General features: G+C 37.0%; 1 protein-coding gene across 2 annotated transcripts in view; it reads right to left on the minus strand.

The window, feature by feature from the left end:
- Positions 1–2,817: 2,817 nt before the first annotated feature.
- The window catches only part of GTF2E1 (general transcription factor IIE subunit 1), a 46,597-nt gene continuing 25,280 nt past the window's right edge, over positions 2,818–24,134 (minus strand). Inside the window, exons 3-6 of one of the 2 annotated variants that reach the window (XR_014793879.1) lie at positions 18,802–19,003; positions 15,099–15,340; positions 4,021–4,639; positions 2,818–2,869 (exon numbers count right to left, since the gene is read on the minus strand). Coding sequence is in view for 1 of the 2 variants with exons in the window: in XM_084871686.1 (XP_084727812.1) it covers positions 4,215–4,639; positions 15,099–15,340; positions 18,802–19,003 (869 nt within the window). In the remaining variant the exon portion in view is untranslated. Of the gene's footprint in view, positions 4,640–15,098; positions 15,341–18,801; positions 19,004–24,134 lie in introns of both variants that reach the window. The other variant, XM_084871686.1, reaches the window with a different exon arrangement.

Here is a 24,134-nt window from a genome sequence, read left to right on the forward strand (position 1 = left end):
GCAAGAGACTCTTTTTTAAGAACAAGAATGTATATGATCCACCCTTATATGCCTGGACTATGCAATGCTGAGACAATACCCCCTTTCATTGCCTGTCCCCTTCCTATCACTATAAGAACTTCAGTGAGGATCTGTTACACAGGTTTGCATTGAGGACACTCGGGGAGTCAGTACAGATAGTACAGAGGAGAGGTGGAGAAGCCAGGGAAGCAAGAAGGCAGAGCAGGAGGATATAAACCACCAAGCCCTTCCTCACACTCCCCAAAACAAATGATACTGAAGAAGTATCCCATGGTGTTAGCATAAAACTGTTCTATTTAAATCTTTAAAGATAGTGGGACACGTGGGTAGCTGACACTTGAGTTATACTAATACAGCCAATCTCGCTCAGAGAGGAGTTACCGGCCATTCTTATAGGCTGTGGGTGGTAACAATTCCATATCCCGGAGGTCAGCAACACTGTGACTACATGTATCAACGAACCTTGGGTGTAAGTCTGCCCTTCCGAGAACTGCTAATTGGGAGGGCTCCCATTTTGGGTCATCCTGTCACTGACTGGCTTTCCTCACCAGATTATTGGGCCACTCAACATCCATAACCCTGTTGGGTAAAGTAACATCAAACTCCATTGAGTTACTAGATATGTTATTGAAATGTGGGGTCATGTACAAAATTTTATATATTAAGCTATAATTTCCCTATTAATTTTGAGTATAAATTCAGAGATGTTTACATAAGGAAATGATAAACCCAGGATTTAAAAAAGAAACACCTAAAAATCCTAGCAATAATATAAAAAGCTTGCTTTTGTCACTCTTATTTCTTTTTTTAAAAAATATGGAACACTTCACGAATTGGTATGTCATCCTTGTGCAGGGGCCATGCTAATCTTCTCTGTATTGTTCCAATTTTAGTCTGTGTGCTGCTGAAGTGAGCACTGTCACTTTATTTCTTTAATTCTACCATGTTATCTTCTACATGAACTTTTTAAAATGTCTATTTGATTCTTTTTTTCAAAATGGAAATATCCTTTCCATTATAACTTAAGACCACTGTAATTCTCAACTCTAATTATATATATCTTTGTATACATATATCTATCTCACAGGTGCTAAAGATTAAATGAGTCAACATATGTAAAGAAGTTAGTGTCTCAACACATATATTAGCTACTTGTTTCTTCACACACACAGAGAAAAACAAAATCCTTCTATAATAAGACATTATGGATATCTTTTCCTATTAATACATTCTTTTTATGGCTAAATGGTTCACGGAAAATTATTTAATTTCTGATTAATGCCTATTTGGTATACCTATGTACCTATTCTATTTCAAACACTGCTGTAACGAATATACTTATTCTTCATCTTGCCTCCTGTTCGCACCCCAACTGGGGATCAAACCTGCAACCTTTTGGTGCACGGGTTGATGTTCCAAACAACTGAGCTACCTACCCAGGGCTTGTCTTCATTTTGAACATTTTTCCCATTACATAAACGAGAGAGAGAGAGAGAGAGAGAGAGAGAGAGAGAGAGAGAGAGAGAGAGAGAGAGAGAACGAACTAGGCCTTGAGATATGCTGATACATGGGGGGGGGGGGGGGGGAATGAAGTCTAAAGATTGAGAATGAATAGCCAATGAGGTAATGAGTCAGTGTGAAGACTAGGGTATCAAATGAAAGTGTTTCAAGGAGACAGAATGAGTTGATGGCATCAAATAACAAAGAGCAGCCAAAAAAACTGAGGAATAAAGGGCTGTTAGGTTGGGCAATTAGGACTGTAGAAAGCTGTTTATATGTAGGAATAGGGCAAAACCTAAACTGCAAGAGGGAGGTGAAAGAAGTATGTAACTAGTCTGTCTGATTATTTAAGAAGTTGGTAGATAATGGGAAAGAAAAAGAATAGTAGCTTTAGGAAGGACATGCAAGTCAGATTCAAGAAAAATTAGTGAAAACATTTATTTAATAAAAAGGATGACAGTTGCTGGGACCGGTTTGGCTCAGTGGATAGAGCGTTGGCCTGCGGACTGAGAGGTCCCGGGTTCAATTCCGGTCAAGGGCATGTACCTTGGTTGTGGGCACATCCCTAGCAGGGGGTGTGCAAGAGGCAGCTGATCGATGATTCTCTCTCTCATCGATGTTTCTAACTCTCTATCCCTCTCTCTTCCTCTCTGTGAAAAATCAATAAAATATATTAAAAAAAACCAAAACATAATCAACTCAGGAAAATACATTAAAAAAAAAAAAAAAGGATGACAGTTAACCTACAACTGTTTTAAAATTTTTATATCTGATTACTATTTTATGAACTTGATTCTACAACTATAAAAGTTAAAAAAACAATATTTAAAAGTTGAACAGCCCATGTGTACAAGGTACATACATAATAGTAGTGTGTTTTTTTCCTCCAAAGAGAAACTTCATAGAAACTTTATTATGAAAGTCATTCTTTTTTTTCTTTTTTTGGTCATTGATTTAGAGAGAGGAAGGGAGAACGGGAGGGCAGAAGGAAAAGAGGAAGGGAAGGAGGGAAAAAGGGAAGAAAGGAAAGATGGAGAAAGAGACAGAGAGAGAGAGAGAGAGAGAGAGAGAGAGAGAGAGAGAGAGAGAGAGGGAGAGAAAGAGAGAGAAACATTAATGTGAAAAAACATCAAACCCACTACCTTCCTGGGTATGGGATGATGCTCCAACCAACTGAGCCACACCAGCCAGGGCTAAAAGTCACTCTTAAGTCAGCTATTGCCAAAAAAAGTTTGAACCACACACAACTGCATCTATAATTTAAAATATAACTAATAAAAGAACAAAATCTGAAACTTTTTTTAATGGGAGAATATTCATTTTAATTATGTTCCAAGATGTTACAGAGCTGTAAATGAACAAATTTTAGTCAGTATAAAATAGTCTGTTAATATTCAGTCATTCATACAACTATGTATTAATAAATGAAACACCACTTCCTACAAGGCTCAGATAACTCTAAAATCTATCTTAACTTCACACATATACTATAAAAAATGATAAATACTTAAAACTTACAATGCAAAGGGAAATATTACAAAATATACAATTGTTATAGATCCTTGTATGAAAGGTCCTTGCTTTTAAAGTTCTGCCTTATGGAATAATACCATGTTACATAGCAGAACTGAAATGATAAACTATGTTCCTTGAGGTTACAATGCTCAACAATATACTGGGTGTACTCTATAATACCGGGTCTGACAACAATCAAAAGAGAAACAAAGACGGCATTCAATGGTGTTGAGAGAGGAATATCAATTGCTATATGCTGATTTCTGCTGAAATGTCCTCATTAAACTATTGACAGCACTGTACAAGAAGAGGGAAGGGAGCAGTCTCACCTTTCTAAAAAGGATTCCCAAATCAGCACCAACTCAGGCAATTCTAAAAGGTACTTTTCTCAATGTTCTTCACTTTTCTACCCTTTACATGGAACTCCTGGTCCTTTGTTCATTTTTATTTTTTCTCCCAATTTCTTCATAAGGGATTACCAAAATACTTTCTGTTTTCTATCATCCAACATACAAACCAAAAGGCAATAAGCAAAACAATACACTCTTCCAGTCAGGTCAGTTCTAAATACACAAATTTTGGGTTACTAGATATTAATTGTGAGATTTAGGCATATCCATCCCTCTTCCACACACATTCCCAACTTCCCCTTACTTATTGACATCATTCTCAATTGAAGTTTTAAGATTGTTTTGTCCCTCATCAGATGATTTGCTGTTGGCAAGCTGCTTTAGCTAGCAGCAATACCAGGAATTGTTCGGAATGCTGGCTCAGAATAGTTTTTAAAAAATGTGATCAGTGAATTACTGTAAACTGCCATAGTGGGCCTCTACAGGCAGACAGAAAGAATTTACCTCCCTCACTTATTTCTCAAGGGAGAAGAACGTATCTTAAAAAGGAAAGGAAAAGGATTAGATAAGGAAATATAATAAAATGGCAATACTGTAGTAGTAGTGGGGAAAGGAACGCTTGCAGCCAACCTACCTTTTGGGAAAGTTTCTTTCATAAAAATCAATCTTTCTCTCCCAGTGTTTTTTGTTTTTGTTTTTGTTTTTGTGCAAGATTAATAGTCGCTTTACACCAAGAAGGGCAGAAAGCCACTTAAATACTTTTCTTCAAAGGTAGGTATTTTCTTTTTGAAACGAGCATTAGAGAAAGGAGGAAAATGTAGGGACAGCTCATTCAAAGAGGTCCTCAAACATGCGTTGTCCCATGGCTATGTACGCTTCCTTCTCCTCTGGTGTCATCTGTGCCACCAGCTCTGGCCGCTGGCTCACTTCGCTGTATGAGAATGGACGACCAGCCACCATAGCAATGGGGTCATCTGTTACTTCTTCAAACTCGTCATCCTCCTCGTCATCCTCTCGGTGATGTGCAGCCACAGAAGCTGGACGAGGTGGGGAGTCATCGTCTGACTCACTGGTCTCACTCTCCGAGTCACTGCCATTGGCAGTGGTCACAGGAGCAGCTGCCCCCACTGAGCCAGCGGTAGCAGAGGGGGTCTTCTTCTCATGAATGAGCAGTGCTCGCATAACCTCCTCGTTATCATCCAGCCCTGCACGGCCTTCCTCACGATCTTGAAATGCATCTATATCTATGCCACCTGTGGAGGAAAAAACCAGAAAGTCAATATCCTTAAATATAAAAGATATTCCCATATAATAAAATATATATTTTAAAACACTGTATTTAAATATACAAGCCTATCTAATAAAAGAGTAATATGTAAATTGATCATACTTCTGCTATACCCATAAGCCACACCCACCAGCCAATCAGGAGCAAGTATGCAAATTAACCCAACCAAGATGGCTGCGGCCATGGAGAGAGCAGGAGGCTTGGCTTGACTCCAGCAATGGAGGAAGCCAAGCTTTCTGCCTGCCCTGGCAGGCCTCCTCTCAAGGCTACAAAGTTTCAATTATAGAAGATAAATAAATTCCAGATACCAGGGCCTCTACTTGGGTCACTAGGGGGGCCTGGCCAGCCTGCAAACCACCACAGGCCCCTCTCCCAGGCCGCCCCACGCCCCAAGGGATCCCCTACCCTGATGTGGGACAAACTTTAGGGCAAACCAGACGGCCCCCATCTGTGCACCAGGCCTCTATCCTATCTAATCCTATCTAATAAAAGGATAATATACAAATTGACAATCACTCCAACACACAAAATGGCTGCCCCCATGTGGACACAAGATGGCTGCCACAAGTTGGCCAGCAGGAGAGGGCAGTTGGGAGGGACCAGGTCTGCAATGGAAGGCAGTTGGGGGTGATCAACACTGAAGGGGAGGGCAGTTAGGGGTGACCAGGCTGGCAGAGGAGGGAAGTTGGGGGCAAACAGGCTGGCAGGAAAGCAGTTAGACATCAATCAGGCTGGCATGGGAGTGGTTAGGAAGTGATTAGGCTGACAGGCAGAAATGGTTAGGGGCAATCAGGAAGGTAGGCAGGCGAGCAGTTGGGAGCCAGCAGTCCTGGATTGTGAGAGGGATGTTCAACTGCCTGTTTAGACCCAATCCCACTGGGTCTAAACCGAGGAGTCCCAGATTGGAGAGGGTGCAGGCTGGGCTGAGGGACACCCACCGCCCCAACCCCGTGCACGAATTTCATACACTGGGCCTCTAGTAATATTATAAAATAACACCAATAAAACTTCACTGATTTTACTTTTTGAGCTCTGTCCATAATATATTCAAAATGTTTCTCACAAACTGGAACTTAAGTAGCCTAATGGTTAAGTACATGGGTTTTAAGAGTAATATAGTTTGGAACTGAATCCTGGTTCACATATAAACTGTACTGCCTTGGTAAGGGTATTCAGTCTTTAAACTTCAGTACCTACTAGTACTTCTATAAAATGGGGTGATAAAAGACTCTGGATAAGAGCATCTATACATATAAAAGCCCAAATGACTGAATGACTGAACGACTGGTCAACCGGTTGCTATGACATGCACTGACCACCAGGGGACAGATGCTCAATGAAAAGGATGGAGCTCCCTCCTGTTTGTATCGGGCCTGTGGAGATTGGGCCAAAACCAGCTACCTGACATCCCCTGAGGGGTCCCAGATTGTGAGAGGGTGCAGGCCAGACCAAGGGACCCTACCGGTGCACAGATCCATGCACCGGGTCTCTAGAGTAAAATAATGTCTATGAAAGACCAGGTATAACAGCTGTCATAATAGAAAATCAAGACATGGCTCCTCACTTTGCTCAGAGGAAAAGCCAGATTCTTTACAATGGCTTATAAGGCCCTCCATTATCTTGGGCCCCTCTTGCCCACCTACTACGTCTTTTCCTTCTCCTTGCTCATTTTGCTCCAGCCTCAGTGGCTTCCACGGTATTCCTGTGCACACCACACACAGTTCTACCCTAGAGCCTTTGTGCTGCCTGTGGCCAATACCTGGGACACTTACACTTAATTCCCTTACGTCTTTCAAGTCTTCACTCAAATGTCATCTTCTTTGAGTTCACCTCTATATTCCCAATGCTCTGTTTTTTTCACAGAGCAATGATTTTCAAACATAATAAATAACTCCTGTCTATTGTCTTTGGCACCCTTTTTCCCTGCATGTACGTCCTTCACAACAGATATTTATCTTTTTTATTCAGTGATATATCCCATGCACCTAGAATAGTGCCAATAACTTGTTAGGCACTGAATAAATATTTGGTGAATCAATGAATATATGGCAGTTTTAGCTTTCAGCAGCAAACTAAGCACACTTGGAACTCTTTATAAAAAGTAATTTAGTATCATGAATAAAAATTCTCTTACTACATACCTCCTATTTATCATTTTGTGTACACATTTTGTCTGATATATTGAAGATGAAAAATTTAAGACAAATTTGTATTCAGTATTTGGAAAATAATACCAAACATATTGTCATTTAAAATATATAACAGGATTAAAAGTGTTATTTGGAACTGACTTTTTGATTCAAATCCTGACTCCTTTTAGCTGTGTGATTTGGGGCAAGTTACCTCATTTCTCTCAGCTTCAATTTTCTTTTTTTAATCCTTACCTGAGGATATATTTTTTCATTGATGAGAGAGACAGAGAGAGAGAGAGAGGTGAGAGAGAGAAACATGGATCAACCAGGAATCAAATCTGCAACCTGAGGATGTGCCTCAACTGGGAATCAAACCTGTGACCTTTGGTGCATGGGATGATGCTCCAACCAAACTACCCAGCCAGGGTTCTGCTTTAATTTTTTCAAAAACAAAACAGGAAAAGAATAATAGTATCTACCTCACTGGATTTCTGTCAGAGTTAGGTGAATATATGTGAAGTGCTTGGAAAAGGCTTGGTCCTTAGAATAGTGGTATATAATCAACAGCAGCATCAAAAAAAAAGGCTCAGAAATGGTCAATTCTGGCTATGGTGAAATGAAAGCATCCTCTTATTAACATATTAGGATGGATTAGCTCTTGACATTTTAAAAATGTATAGAACTCCTAAGATGAGATATTGGGCAGAAAAGAGAATGGGAAACAATTAAGAAGTTAAAATTTTAGAACAGACAAAATAAGCTTTTGACAACATGAATACAAAAAAAATGAGAATTGAAATCCAAAGGATGAAAGGATGAACCTCCTCATAGAGCCCTTATTGTCAATGCAGTAATTCAACAGAAAAAAAAAGACAAGAAATGCACATGAGTCTCTAAGGCAATCATTACCTCTTTAAACATTTTCCAAATAGCTTCATATTTCCAAAATGGTGTTTTGATTAATGCTTAAAATAAATATAAAATGAGAGGAAAAGCTATTTAGCTTTGTAAACTAAATGAAATTATATTTAAAAGATTTCTGACAAGGGTCTTGAGAGGTATGGGACAAAAGGAATTGTTCTGCATTATAGATGAAGACAAGAAAATAGAATATGAGGATAAATGAGCAAATCTCTGGATGGTAAAGTTTAAACACTAGTTCTAGAAACAGTCTTATTTAAAAGAGTTATAAATTAAAAAGAAGATTTATACTCAGAAATTGTCAAGTACACTAATGATGCTAATATTATACTTGAGCAATATTTAGAAACATTCCTAAATTTCTAAAGCAATTCTGGCTACTTAAGGGCCAAGCTGATAGCGGAAAATATACAGGAAGAGCTGAAGGTTATATAAATGGGCAGAAAAGTGGCAGATCCAGTTCTACACTGGCAAACGTAAAAAAATCTCTAGAAAAGTAATCTAAAATGTGCTGAAAGGTGTGGTCCAAGCTATCAGATACAGGGCAGAAAAGGTTTTTTAAAATATATATGTATATACATTTTAAAAATTAATTTCAGAGAGAAAGGGAGAGGGAGAGAGAGATAGAAATATCAACGATGAGAGAGAATCGTTGATCAGCTTCCTCCTACATGCCACACACCGCGGTCTCAAGCAGAGTACATTAAGACTGGAGGTTGTCCAAAATGAGGCAATTAAAATAAAATAAAAACTGTAGGTGGAGAGGCTGGGGGAATCAGAACTAATTGTAAGTGTTAGAGACCGGGTGTAAGCTGACACGGTCCTTGCACCCAAAGGGGCAAGCAAGGCTAGCCCGCTACCCACAGTTTTCCCAGGCTTGTTTGGATGGCGGTTATCGTAGAATGAGAGCCACCTTTCATGGCTTGCCAAGAAGCCTGTAACTATTTACTGAGTTTTGCTGTACCGAGAATTTGTCCTTCTGCTCTATCTCTCCCTTAGAGATTAAGAGGAACAAAGAATACATTCCTCTTGACAGACCTCCTATTCAATGTTTTGTGTATAAAAGGCATTACGCAGTTAATAAACTTGCTGCAGTCGGCCAACAGCTACCTGCAGTCCTCCCGATCCTGTTTTCCTGTCTTTCTTTCTTTTCTCAATTCCCTCCCTGCCTCAGCCCGGTTCTCGGAGGGAAAGGGGTGCGGCGGGTGTGGGAAGAGACTGGACAAAAATCGTACACCTATAGATGAGGAGGGGGGGAGGGGGAGGGCGCGTAAGGGCAGAGGGGCAGAGGGTGAGGTGGGAACCAGGTGGAGGGGAGAGAAACAATTGTAATAATCTGAACAATAAAGATTTATTTTTAAAAAGTCTATGAAATTCTGAAAGATGTTAAAATGAAATCTGAGGCAAATTAAGGATAAGACAAATAAGACTCAATTCAAATATGCACTGGATAGAGTCTATATTACTGTCATAATACTTAACAAAAACAAATTTAGATATGACAAATCTAGTATATTAGATGACTTATTTAAGGTCCGTATGATTCAAATTTGGTCATTCTAGGAATTATAAATATTGAATGTTAAGTTTATGAGTCTAATTGTAGATAATATTGGTTAACAACAGTTTTATTCAGCTGTGTTTCTAAGTTCAAAGAAAAGGTTTGGTTGCTTCAAGAATAGGCAAGGAGCCAAGTTGGGGAAAACAAGCCTATTAAATAGCTGACAGCCTAATTACTATATAATCTACAACAAATTGAATCAAAATAAACATCGTAGCCAAGCTGATCAGTGGGAACGAGGGAAAAAATTAACTTTTTTTCTTCTGACAGGAATAAAGATACCAAAGAGAATCACACTAGAGGTATCACCGGCTTTTATCATCACTACCCAATTCCACACTACTTTACAGTTCTTAGCATATACAGTAAAGAAATGCTAATTATGAAGGGAAAAAAGGTTAGGAGAAAGGCCAAAAAACAAGTGGTTTTCAATTACTGATAATTCTATACTATTAAAGAATCATACTCAGATGCCATGTTAATAAAATACAGAGGCATGCAGATTTGAATGCTAATGAAATCCAATCAGAGGTACACACTCCCTTTTATCTCTGCTTCCCAGTGTCTGAGTAATTTTTGTCCAGTCTTAACCTTCTATTTTCTATGTACTCCTCTCCAATGTCTTCAAATCCAGTAACATGAGACTAAAATTTACAAAGCAAAATCTTGCAGTTCTCAAATTTATCATTATTATGCAATTCTTTAGTGCTCACAGAGATTTCTAAAATATTCTAAGATAAAGTTGCATCAGTCTTCATGGATGCTAAATATCCTTAGTTCTTCACTCAGGTGGTATCTTTCTTTATATTTCATGTGACACAAACTCCTTGGTGCTTATGAGACAATAAAATAACAAAAGCTTACACTAGTGTATGGTTATTGCTCCAAATTCAGAGAAATAATAGTGCATATGAATTAGGACAACAGCCCTGCCCAGGTGGCTCAGTTGGCTGGAGTGTTGTTCTGTACCCCAAACAGTGATGGGTTCCACTCCTGGTCAGGGCACATGTAGAAGACAACCAATTGGTATGTTTCTCTCACATTGATGTTTCTCTCTGTCATTACCTCTCCCTTCCACTCTCTCTAAAAATCAATGGAAAAATATACTCGGGTTAGGATTGAAGAAAAAAAAAAAAGAAGGGAACTACATAATGATAAAGAGGCCATTCCAGCAAAAAGATATACCATTTATAAATTTATATGCACCCAGCACATGAGCAACGAAATATATAAAACAAATATTAAAAGACTAAAAAAGTGAAATTAACAAACAGCCTTTAATTTGTAATAATTACTATTATAACAATACAATAATAAAAAGCATAATATACTAATTAGACTGGACGTCCTTCTGGATGACCTTATGGTTGAAGCTGGGGCTGTGAGGGAAGCCTGGGTCCCGGGTGCCAAAGGAAATCCGGTGCCAGGAGCCAAGGGAAGGAAGGCCTACTGTTGCACGAATTTTGTGCATCAGGCCTCTAGTACAATAACAATAGGGGATTTTAACACCTCACTTACCTCAATGGATAAATCATTCAGACAGAATGATTTCTGAACAACACATTAGGTCAGATAGACTTAATAGATATATACAGAACACTCTATCTAAAAGTAGCGGAATATACATTCTTCTTAAGTGTACTTGGAATATTCTCTAGAACATCACATTAGGCCACAAAACAAGTTTTAATAAATTCAAGAAGATTGAAATCATACCAAGCATCTTCTCTAACCACAATGGTATAAAACTAGAAATCAATCACAAAAAGAAAACGAAGAAAGCACAAAAATGTGGAGATTAAACATATGCTACTGAGTAATCAATGTATTATCGCACAAAAATCAAAGAATAAAAATACCTAGAGAGAAATGAAAACATAAATACAACATACCAAAATTTACAGAATGTAGCAAAAGTAGTTCTAAGAGGGAATTTCATAGCAAGAAGGCCTACCTTAAGAAAAAAGAAAATCTCAAACAATCTAACTTTACACTTTAAGGAACTATAAAAATAAGAACAAACAAAGCTGAAAGTTAACAGAAGTAAGGAAATAATAAATAAAGATCAGAGTGGAAATAAATAAAATGAAGATTAAAAAGAAATTTTAAAAGATTAATGAAACCAAGAGCTGGTTCTTTGAAAATATTAAAAAAAGTGACAAACCTTTAACTATATGAACCAAGAAAAAAAAACAGAGAAGACACAAATAAACAAAATCAGAAAGAAAAGTTACAACTAATACTACAGAAATACAAAGGGTCATAAGAGACTAGTATAAGCAATTATATACCAACAAATTGAACAATCCAGAAGAAATGTCTATAAACACACATTCTTTCAAGACAGAATCATGAATAGAAAATCTGAATAGATTTATGACTAGTAAGGAGATGGAATCAGTACTTAAAAATTTCCCAACAAAAGTCTAGGACCAAGATAGCTTCACTGGTGAATTCTATCAAACATCACAGAAGATTTTATACATATTCTTCTTAAATTCTTTAAAAAAAAAAAAAAAAAAAAAAACTGGAGGGAAAAATATTGAAGAGGAGGGAATGCTTCCAAACTCATTTAATAAGGTCAGCATTACCAATATTGAAGCCAGACAAGGACACCACACCATCACCACCACCACAAAATTATAGGCCAACATTCTTAATAAACATAGATACAAAATCTTCATCAAAATATTACCAAACTGATTCAACAATACATTTAAAGGAGGGTACACCATGATCAAGTGGGATTTATTCCAGGGATGCAAGGATGGTTCAACATGTGCAAATCAATCAATGTGATAATCTACATAAATAAAGTGAAGGATAAAAATCATCTCATCATCTCAATAAATACAGAAAAAGGAACTGATAAAATTCAACATCTATTTATAATAAAAACTCTCAACAAAGTGGGAACATACCTCAACATAATAAAGGCCATATATAACAAACCTACAACTAACACCATATTCAACAGTGAAGATCTGAAATCTTTCATCTAAGGTCAGAAACAAGACAAGGATGACCACTCTCACCACTTTTATTCAACATAATATTGGAAATCCAAGCCACAGCAATTGGGCAAGAAAAATAAATTAAAGACATCCAAATAAAAAAGAAAGAAGTAAAACTTTTGCTATTTGCAGATAGTATGGTAATAGTGTAAGGCAAAAGTAGGTTTACATTTGTATGTGAAACAGAGTATATCCTTGTATTATTACTTATTAATTATTGTATTATTTTCCATATGAATAACTGTAAACCTACTTTTGTCCCACACTATGTAAAGAAAACCCTATAGATTCCACCAAACAAATAAACAAACACACAGACATTAGAACAAATAAATTCATCAGAGATGCAGGATACAAAGTCAATGTACAGAAATTGGTGGCATTTTTACAGATTAATAATAAACTATCATAGAGAGAAATTAAGAAACTAATCCCATTTATAACTGCATAAAAAGAATAAAATACTTAGGAATAAATTTAGCCAAGAAGGTGAAAGACCTGTACACTGAAAACTATGACATTGATAAATAAATTGAAGAAGATATAAATAAATAAGACATTTGCTACTTATGGAATGGACGAATTAATATTGTTGAAATGTCCATACTATCCAAAGCACTCTACATATTCAAAGCCATCTCTATTAAAATCCCAATGGCATTTTCACTAGGGCAAATAACTTTAAAATTTGTATGGAACCATAAAAAATCCCAAGTAGCCAAAGTAATCTTGACAAAGAACAAAGCTAGAGGTATCAGTTATCTCTGTGATTTCAAACTATATTACAAAGCCATAGTAATCAAAACAATATAATGCTGGCATAAAAACAGATATAGATTAATTAAACAGAATCCAGAGCCCAGAAATAAACACACACAGATATGGACAATTATTTTATGGAAAAGGAGCTAAGAACATACAATGGAGAAAAGAAAGTTTCTTCAAACAATGGTGCTGGGAAAACTGGACACCCACAGGCTAAAAAATGAAACCAGACCACTATCTTATACCATATACAAAATTTAACTGGAACGATTTAAAGATTTGAACATAAGAAACCATAAACTTTCTAGAAGAAAACATAGATGTAGCTCTATGACATCAACAATGTTTTCATGGACCAGACTCCAAATGGAATAGAAACAAAAGCAAAAACAAATGTAAACATCAAAGTAAAAAGCTTCTGCACAGTGGAGGAAATGATTATCAAAATGAAAAGGCAACCTACTAAATGGGAAAAGATATTTGCAAATCATACATCTAATGAGATTAATATGCAAAATATACAAAGAATTCATACAACTCAACAACAAAAGAACAAATAATCTAATTTCAAAAATGGGCAGAGGAACTGAATATACATTTTTCCAAAAACATAGAGATGGCCAACAGGCAAATAAAAAATATGTTCTAGCTCACTAATAATTAGGGAAATGCAAATCTAAACCACAATGAGACATCACCTCACACCTGTTAGAATGGCTATTGTCAAAAAGATGAGAAGCAACAGGTGTTGGAGAGAATATGGAGAAAAGAGAATCCTGTAAATCAAACATGTCAAACTCATAGGCTGCCATGATTCTGACATGCTTGCTGTATATAATAGGTAAACTGGTGTAGCCACTATGGAAAACAATATGGAGAGTCCTCAAAAAATTAGGAATAGAAGTACCATATATTAGTTATTCCACTCTGGGTATTTATCCAAAGAATACAAAAATATTAATTCAAAAAGACATATGCACCCCTATGTCCACTGCAACATTATTTATAATAGCTAAGAAATGAAGACAATCTAAGTGTCCATCAATAGATGAATGGATAAAGAGATGTGGTACATATACATTATATATATATATATATATATATATATATATATATATATATAAATTTTTATATCTCAGCCATAAAAATTTTTTTTTTAAAATCTTGCCATCTGCAACAACATGAATGGTATTATGCTAAGTAAAATGAGTCAGGTGGAGAAAGACAAATAATGTATGATTTCATTCATATGAGAAATCTTAAAAAAAATAAATAAAAAAAAAAGAACAAACAAAACAAAAACAAACTCATAGATACAGAGATTGGTAGTTACCAGAGAGGTAGGAGGTTAGGGGGTGGGCAAAATGGGTAAAGGAGGTTCAATTGTATGGTGAAAAATGATAACTAGACTTTGGTGATAATCACTTGGTAGAGCAGATGTAGAATTATAATGTACACCTGAAATATACAATATAATGCTAATATCCAATTTTACATCAATTAAAAATATAGACAGAGCCGAAACCGGTTTGGCTCAGTGGATAGAGTATTGGCCTGCGGACTGAAAGATCCCAGGTTCGATTCCAGTCAAGGGCATATACCTTGGTTGCAGGCACATCCCCAGTAGGGGGTGTGCAAGAGGCAGCTGATTGATGATTCTCTCTCATCGATGTTTCTAACTCTCTATCCCTCTCTCTTCCTCTCTATAAAAAAAAAAAAAAAAATCAATAAAATATTTAAAATATATATATATAGATAGATAATAGATAGATAGATAAATAGATAGATAGATAGACAGACTTAAAAGCTGTCTATTTGTTTCTTCAACTAAGTTGAAGGAAAATGCAAATACATTATTTGGTTTTAATGCTTATTACTCAATTTCTTACTTCCTGTTACAACGCAATTGTTTTGGAACACAGATATAGTGGATTACCAATAAAATTAAGAATTGCCCAGGCAATTTCTCCACTAAGTCAAACTCATTTTCAACTGAACCCAAGACACTCTCATTTTAATGACTTCTCTTACCTTCCTTCATCTCTTCAGAACCATATGCTCCTTGGACAGTGCTTTCTCTCAACCAAATGGGCCTCTCTTTGGCAGATTTCCCCTCCAGTGAGGCTCGCTGAAGATCTTCTTGGTCATCCATGTTAATGACCACATTCTGAGTATATAAGTCCTCATAGGAGGGACCTTTGGTAGCCCATGCTTCCCGGTGGTGCCCACTTGCCAGGCCAGCAGCTCCAGCAGTAGCTGCTGCACGGTCTTTGCTGAATGAGAAGATTAGAGAGCAGGAAGAAAAATATTTAAGTCTTGGTGTTGGGAAAGGAGGGCAGCTGCCTGGGTGGTTACTGAGAAAATTCTATCTAGCAAACATGTATACAAGCTTTAACGATGCTGAGAAACCTCGTTTATATCTCAGGGTGAAAGTTGCATGGTTATAAGAACACATTATTTTTACACTTAAGTTCTTCAAACTCTAGATTAATCTGGGATATATGAATGATGTCTGCCAGCTATTACCTCTAGCTATACCTAGAGCTGCTTAAAAACTATTCTTTCCCCTAGCCTTTACACCAGTTATTTGCTGCCTCCCTATGAGTCTAGGCTTAGTAGGTGTCTCTCTGTACTCAATCCATCCATTTATCTTGCTATATTTTAAAGTATTATGCTATGTTGCAAATAATTTGGAAAATTTCTTTCTCTTTTCTTTCTGCATTCATCATGGTACTTTTTGAACTATTTACTGTTTGTCTCAATTTAATCCTTTTATGTCCCTAGACATTGTCTTACCTTCTTTTACCTATTCCGATGTCTTCTAAAAAGCTGTGTCACTGCATTCACTATAATCTGACTCTGCTTACTCTGGTGTAAATTGGCGTTTTGAATTTTAGTCTCCCTCAAGCATTCACTTTTCTTTCTCTTCTCTTCTCCCTTGGCCTGATCTGTGTTTATATATTTACGTACTTATTCTTTACATACTCCTCTCTCACCGAGAATATCTCTTCTATCCTCAGCCAACATCCTTACCTTGTTGTGTAGAGCCTACTGTATACGCACGCCTGCCTGCCCACAAGTGTACCTCCCTGAGCTAACCATGTGCCTTCTGTCTCCCTCCATACATTAAATGTTTCTCTGGCTCTGACTTTGCCAACTACACTCTGTCCTTTTCTGTGCCTCCCTTATCCAAACTCTTATGTTATTTTTTTATTGATTTCAGAGAGGGAAGGAGAGAGAGAGAGATAAAAACATCAATGATGAAAGGGAATAATTGATAGGCTGCCTCCTACACTCCCCCTACTGGGGATCGAGCCTGCAGCCTAGGCATAATGCCCTTGACTGGAAGTGAACCCAGGACCCTTCAGTCCGCAGGCCGACACTCTATCCACTGAGCCAAAATAGCCAGGGCAGATTCTTAAATGGTTTACTCACTCTCCCTGAAGCTACTACTTCTCTCTGTATAAACTTAAACACATAGCTTTCATCCAAGCTTTATCTTTAGCATTAACTCTGAAGGTCAATAAGTATTAAGTACTTTGAGTAAAGAAGAACAAGAAAAGTGGGGGGAAAGTACAAAACAATTAAAATAAATAAATGTTAGCATGAGGATACTTTTGTAAGTCTCTTGTTTTCAGTACTCTATTATAGAAAATCAAGATTGGTTTAATTCCAGTTTGAAGCAGAAGAAATCTGACCACAAGTCAAACAAATTTTAAAATTTGGAAGAATTTTTTAAAAAAATGATATTTTTAACCATGGAGAGTTGACTACACAGATTTTATTTCTACTTTCACCACAGATACAGACCAATCTAAATTATCAGCAAATGTGACACTAAAAATCTAGATGAGCGACACGTAGGTTCACTCCTTTCGCATATTTAAATCTCTTCTATGGAGAGAATACACACATTTTACTTAAAGATGACAAAATTGACAATTCAGTTTTAAATCTTTTTACATTATTTAAGAAATTTTAGAACTTTTAAAAGATATAACTCTTGCTTAGGAGTGTGGGAGGAATATTATTTCAAACTAGAACTTCAAAGATCTTTAAGGTGAGTGTTAAATAAGAAATGATGGAAAGGGAGAGACTACGGGCAAGGAATTCTACTTAAGAAAAACTTGCTGAAAAGCTGGAACTGTCTATCAACTCTTGGATTAAGTCTACTAATTCTACAGAGGCAGCTTCTGGCTCCTGATCTGGGGATAAGCTAGAATTTAATTGGTTACAGATCAGTAACCAAAGTAACAATCATGCCACTTATTTATTTATTTATTTTTAAATCATCAGTGAATCACTGTCATCTCTGAACTCCCTTTCCACTCTACTATGGTTTCTTTTCTTGAATTTGGGGTAGGATGGCTATTGCAGATCCGTTATACTCTGAAACAAATCCTGTAGTATAGAAAGGTTAAATCAATACCGCCTCCAGGATGTTATACCCAGGCAGTGAAGCTTGTCAAATGCTTGGCAAGGCCATCTCAGCCAGGTTAACACCTTGCAACCTCGCTCCAATAGTCTTTCTCTTGAACTTAGTGCTTAGTATCTCCAGGTATCCCATTCTATCTCTTTTGCCTGTCTCCATTTCACCCTTTATTCCCTAGTGAACAGGCTGTTGAATAGGTTCTTTCTTGATCAGTTTATTTGCTCTATTTCCTGTTTCTTTTTCATCCCTGTAGTCATCACCATTCCTGATGAGAAGCCAGGTTATTTGATACAGTGAGTTGCTAGAGCCTCTGGCATCACCACCCCTCAGACTGTCTCTGGCATGAAGCAAGGGCTATCTAAATAAAGATCTGGAATGGGAGGTGGACAGTGGTAAGTGGGGAACATTAGAGGTAAAATGCCATTGGTGAAGGTGAATGAACATTATTGTACCCAGGGAAAATCTTGATAAACAGGAAAATAACTATAGTTAGAAGAGGAAACACAAGAATGATTCATAGATAGTATTATATTGTGTTCTTAAAAACTGCAGTTACAACTTGGACTAATGTGTCCTATGAAAGGGTATAACAGTAAATGCTATAAGCTCTTAGCTTTTTCCTCTTAGTGTAACACTAGGAGGAAAAAGAAAAGAGGTAGCATAGGAGAACACTCGCTGACCCCAATTCCCTTTTACTAGTATGCTTTTCAAAGAATATAAGCCACTTTTTATGGAATGGCAAAAATAATGCTGACTCTACAATTCAATTAGGACACTCAAAAGAACAGAAAGCCATAGTCAGAAGTACTAGCTCACAGGAAACGCCTATTTTACTTCACTTTCAAGGAAGTTGCATTGAAAACTGAGGCAATCAAGAAAGGTGTGGTTAATGTGCTTCAAAAACAAAAAAAGGTGAATGCTGTATTCCTTAAAGTTCAGCCTTCAGAACTTGGAAAATTCAAATATCCGGAAAATTCAAATATCCACAAGAGGCACTACCAATTTAGGATTAGCTGCAATTGCCTGAGTTGTAGTAGGCCTAATAAGCAGAGTGAGTAGTTGAAGTCAAACTTGACTATTTAAAGATTTTTGCCTAAGGCCCACACATTTCTGCATTCACTACAAACAAACTTCATCAAGGCACAAGTTAATAAGACAAGTGTGGCAGAGCTTAGAATCTATGAAACACTAGCCTTTAGTCTCCTAGTAAATTAGTTACCCACTCTTTCTCTTCAAAGTACAGGTAGTTAAAACAAGAACAAGCTTAAAGTGTTATTGCTAAGAGCATGGGACTATACTCACCTCTGTTTCAGGGCTGGTATTTCTGTGGGTTCTGGCTCAAGTATTTCATAGGCCAAATTCACATCCTCTGTTTCCCGAAGCAAAGCATAAATGGGCTCAATTTGTTCATTAAACCTTGCCAAAAGTGTGCGTGCATCTTTTTTGGGCATTGCTGATTCATCTTCTTCTACCTCTGTACTGCAAAAAGTGCAGCGGAAAGTTCCTACAGAGAAAACAAAAGTCTCAGGTCAGGAAAGAGAAATTCTCAAGACTAGCCTTTAGCGAACTGTTTATATCTCCACTCCTCCTCTAATAGGTTATTATTAAAACTTTTAAACAAACAAACAAAAAAAAAAAAACTTTTAAACATACAGAAAAGTTAAGCTTTAAAATGAATATCCATGTGCCCACCATTGAGATTCTAGAATCAACATTTTGTTACACTTAACATATTGCATTTCGATTCATCTCTCATTTTTGATGCATTTCAAATTAATTTCTTACCCCTGATTGCAGCATAGCAAACAGATTTTAATCATATTTCTTACAACCTTATTTTAACTTCAAACCAACTTTTTTACAGTTTACCAGTGAAACCTGTACCTTTTCCCAAAAGCCTTTTTACACATTACACCTTTGGGCCTACATTATGGAGAAAGCCAAATAAATACCTGAAACCAAGTCTCTAGTCATCTTGTACACTGTCACGTGGCTATTTCTTCAAATTTATCAACCATTTATACCTAAACAAATGTAGCAATCATCTCCAAAATTAAAGTTCAAGAAGCCTTTATTGTTCGTATTTCTTTATCCCTCACATTCAATTTGTACCTAAATTGCATTAATGCCTTAGAAATATCGTAAGATTTTTCACTTCTATTATAGAGTCACTAATCAAAATCACCATTATTTAGCTTGAAAGTTTCCTAAATCTGGTCGTTGGACCTCTAGGTTCTCCTCCATTTCCACGTTTTCTATGCCACCATTTTTGCCATCTCATTGCCCTGATCTGAAGTCTGTCTGGCAGCTGAATTTCTAAAGTCCACAGCATGAAATCTAAATTTCTCATCCTAACCTTATGATTTGGCACAAAACATCACAACCCAACCATAGTCCTTTACCTGTCAAGGAAATTCAAATACTTGAAAGACAACATACTAGACATTAATATTTATTATATTTTATAGTACTTTGTTTCTAAAATGCTTCCATGTATACTTTTGAATCCTTATGTCAATCCTACAAAGTTCTGTCAGAACTGAGGCTTTGAGTTTTGTGATATGTCCAAAGTCACATAGCCAGTAAAAGAAAAGTACATGAGGAAATATTAAACAGTGTATGCAAGTTGTATTAATTATCATTAAATTTTAACTGCCTTCACTTAATATGCTTGAACTGCTGCTTTAACTTAAGCATCTAGAAGCCAAAATATAACTATTGTTGCCTTTCTAACACCCATAATGCAGTTCTATATTAAACTGAAATGCATGTTAGCCCAGAACAAGAGCTATATACTATATATATATATATATATATATATATATATATATATATATATATATATGGCATAGCTACTTAGTTGCATTTGAGATTTTTCTAGTCATTGTCATTGTGTAATGCAACTACTTCTCATAGTTCCTGGTATCATTTTCTGATAAATGAATTACTATATATTTAATGTAAAAATTCTTATACTAAGTAGAATAAACTTTTAACTTATTTTTTTCATTCAAAAGAAAAGAAAAGAACAGCAACTATTGAATATTGATTGCTTACAAAGTATTGCCGATCCTCTGAGGCTGGTATAATTATTGCACAGTTAAATTTGTAAAAGACAGAGGTTCTAAGGGATTAAGTAGCTTGCTCAAGGTTATTTAACTAATAATTGTGGAGGGGGCAGGATTCAAACACAAACTATTTTGCTAAAACTCACACTCTTAAACATTACATTCTACACCACTAGCCTCAATTGGATCTCTACTTTGGTTCTTATTCCCAACATCAGCAATATGCATCATTCACTTCTATCCCAATTTACCTGCGTATAAATTAAAAGACCATACAAGTACTTAGTGCCTGGCACATTGTATTATAAGTATGCAAACATTTAGCTTTACAAAGTTCCATATGTGATTGATACCTACCCCTACCCTTTAACCTCTCCTCAGTAAGGAATAAAAAAACTGGGCATCTCTGTCTGAACACCACACTGGAGCTTACTAGTACTGATGTATTTCAAGTAGAATAAGCTTTTTTACTGCTTCTCACATTTAAGCACTCAATACCGTATAAATTCTTTGTTCATATATCGTCTAAAACATTCTTCATCCATCTTGCTGCTGTCCAAATGGTACCTAATCTTTTACACCTCTTCCAAATAAGTGAGAGAGAAGAGCAACCTCTCACAGCTAGGAGATGGCCTACCACTCACAGTTAGGCTCTGATGTATTTCTATCAAACAGAATCTCATAGACTACCAATATCAGATAAGGAAGGTCCACTGTGACCATGGTGCAGAGCCAAGTCTGTTTGAGTAAGAATACAGACAAGATCAAGGTCTCTGTCCAACCATACAAACACACACAAAAATGTCAGTTAACCGGGACTACTGCTTCTTTACCAGTTACAGTTTTAACCTGACCCTGTTCTTCTCACCTTCTGGACAAGGCTTATTAAGATAACCAATTGGCCAGTGTGGCTCAGTGGTTGAGCACCAATCTATGAAACAGGAGGTCACAGTTCCATTCCCAGTCAAGACACATTTCCAGGATGCCGAGTTGCAGGCTTCATCTCCAATAGCGGGGCATGCAAGAAGTAGCTGATCAATGATTCTCATCACTGATGTTTCTATCTCTTTCTCCCTCTCCCTTCCTCTCTCTGACATCAATTAAAATATATCTTTAAAAAAAAAAAATACCCAATTATAGAACTAGTGGCCCAGTATGTGAAATCAGTGCAGTAGGCTGCCTGCCGCTTCTGCTGGAGGCAGGAGCGAACCGTTGGTGTTTGAGGGAGCTGGCAGGGAGCTTCCATCCCCACCCACAGGAGCGGGGTGGCAGGAGAGGGAGAGATCAAGAGGTGCTCCATGCATCTCCTGGTGACAGGATGCACATGCTGCCCTGCCCACCCATGCACTCCTGCTGCGCACGCAGCCTCTTGGTGATAGGTGGTTACACGTGAGGGCATGATGACAATTTGCATATTAGCCCTTTATTACATAGGATTCCCACTTCTTGACAACACCCAATCCAGACCAAATCCAAACCTTCCCTGAGTTCTCCCCAAAATTATCTAACAAAAGCCCCAGTTCTCATCCAGTGCGTTCTTACTGTGGCCCTCCATAGTTCCTCATGGCATGTGACTTCCCATGTTGCAGAAAGCATCAATATACCCAACTTTGTTTACCTGTGGGTTGTGTTACTGATGGGTTTAACTAGTGGGCATCAATATAAAAATTCTAGTTTAATCAACTGGACAAGCATACTATTTACCAAAATAAAGACAGAAAGAATAAGGTTTTTTTTCTTTGTGGTGAAAAGTCATAAACTTACTTTAAATATCTGAATATTTGTTACCAATTTGTCATCAAAATGGATTAAGTTACAAGCTAACTTATTACAACTGCTCAAAGCTCAAACGTGAGATGTAGACTAGAAATTCTGATATGAGAATCAACAATATGTAGTAACTGAAATCATAAAGTAGATGAGAATATCAAAGGAGATTAAGGAGAGTGAGAAGCATAGGCAGTCAAGGCATAAACACAAGGAAATAAGAATCCTTAAGACAGAAATGGTACAACTAGAGGAATAGGATGGTATTTCAAGGGAAAAGTGGTTTGGTGTTAATTTCCCAAGGTAAAAAAGAATGGAAAACTAGCTTCTATATTTAGTAACAAAGGGTATTAGTGACCTTAGCTAGAGAGGTTTTAGTTGGTATGCTATCTTAAATGATTTTCTAACTATTCCAGGTTACCTCAGCTTCTTTGCTTCAACAAAAATAGAATAGAATCCATTTGGGAGTTAAAAAATAAAATAAGGTCTAAATCCATTTTCAAATACCTGCTGAATTAAAAAGGAAAAAAATGCTGATGTGGGACTTAACATTAAATTTTGAAAGATGGACACTTACAAAGACTGTCAATGAAAACTAGAGAATACTGCAAAGTTATGTAATTCAGTTTTAAAATTTTAAAGAAAGTGAAGTAACTAATATCTATATCTATACATCTGTATATATCTATATCTATACCTATATCTATACATGAAAGCTTAAGTGACCATCCAATCATTAGACCAGTAGCTATGATGTGCACTAACCACCAGGGGGCAGATGCTCAACAAACAGGCATGGAAACATGAAACAGATTGATGAATCTCGGAGGAAAGGGGGGAGAGGGGAGGGTGGGAAGATATTAACCAAAGATCCTGTATGCATACTAGCGGCCTGGTACATGGATTCGTGCACCAGTGGGGTTCCTCAGCCTGACCTACAGGGATTGGGCCGAAACTGGCAGTCCAACATCCCCTGAGGGGTGTCAGATTGAAGAGGGCACAGGCCAGGCCAAGGGACCCTACCAGTGCACAAGTCCGTGCACCGGGTCTCTGGTATAAGTATAAAAGCAAGTGCTCCAACTGGAGCACAGAAAGACAGCTAAGACAAAGGGTAACACTATAATCCTCTCAACCTATGTCTTCAGAGCATTACAAACAGAGCTCCTCAAAGTCTTGGACCAGGCACACTTTGCTACAGAGCCTTTGTTCTTGCTGTTTCCTCTGCCCAGAATGCTTTTCCTCCAGATAGGTGAGTGGCAAGTCTCCCTACTTAGTTCAGTTCTTTACTCAAAAGTAATGTCAGTGAGGCCTTTCCTAACTAACATCACCTAAAATTTCAATACTGTCCTGCCCTTCCCTTTTCCTTAACATTTATCACTATCAAATGTTTTATTATTTATTCAATTATTTATCATTAAAAGTATTATGCTATGCTGACTTTTTAAAAGTCCTCCCAAATACCCATTTCTCTTTTGAAGGCAAGATACATTCAAAACTTCAGCTTCAAATAAACAAACAAATGTGCGAGTCAGTCTTGCTCAGCCATATAAAATAGCAATGCTTTTATTTTGGGGAGAAAAAGAGATCACTGTTAACATCATCATCTGATAGAAGGGCAATCTGAGAATAACAGTCCTTTAACTTGAATAAATTTGGTTTGTGGGAGAGAGAACATATAGTCATAAGAGACCTGAATTCTAGCCTCACCCAGGTAACTTTCCAGGTTTGGGTTTAATTTAGATGAAGATTTACCAGGAGTTACTTGTTGAAGGGCTCGTTTCAGTTCTAAAAAGAGTGGCT

Source organism: Pipistrellus hanaki, assembly GCF_964339955.1.
Source record: "Pipistrellus hanaki genome assembly, chromosome: 2".
Lineage (NCBI taxonomy): Eukaryota > Metazoa > Chordata > Mammalia > Chiroptera > Vespertilionidae > Pipistrellus > Pipistrellus hanaki.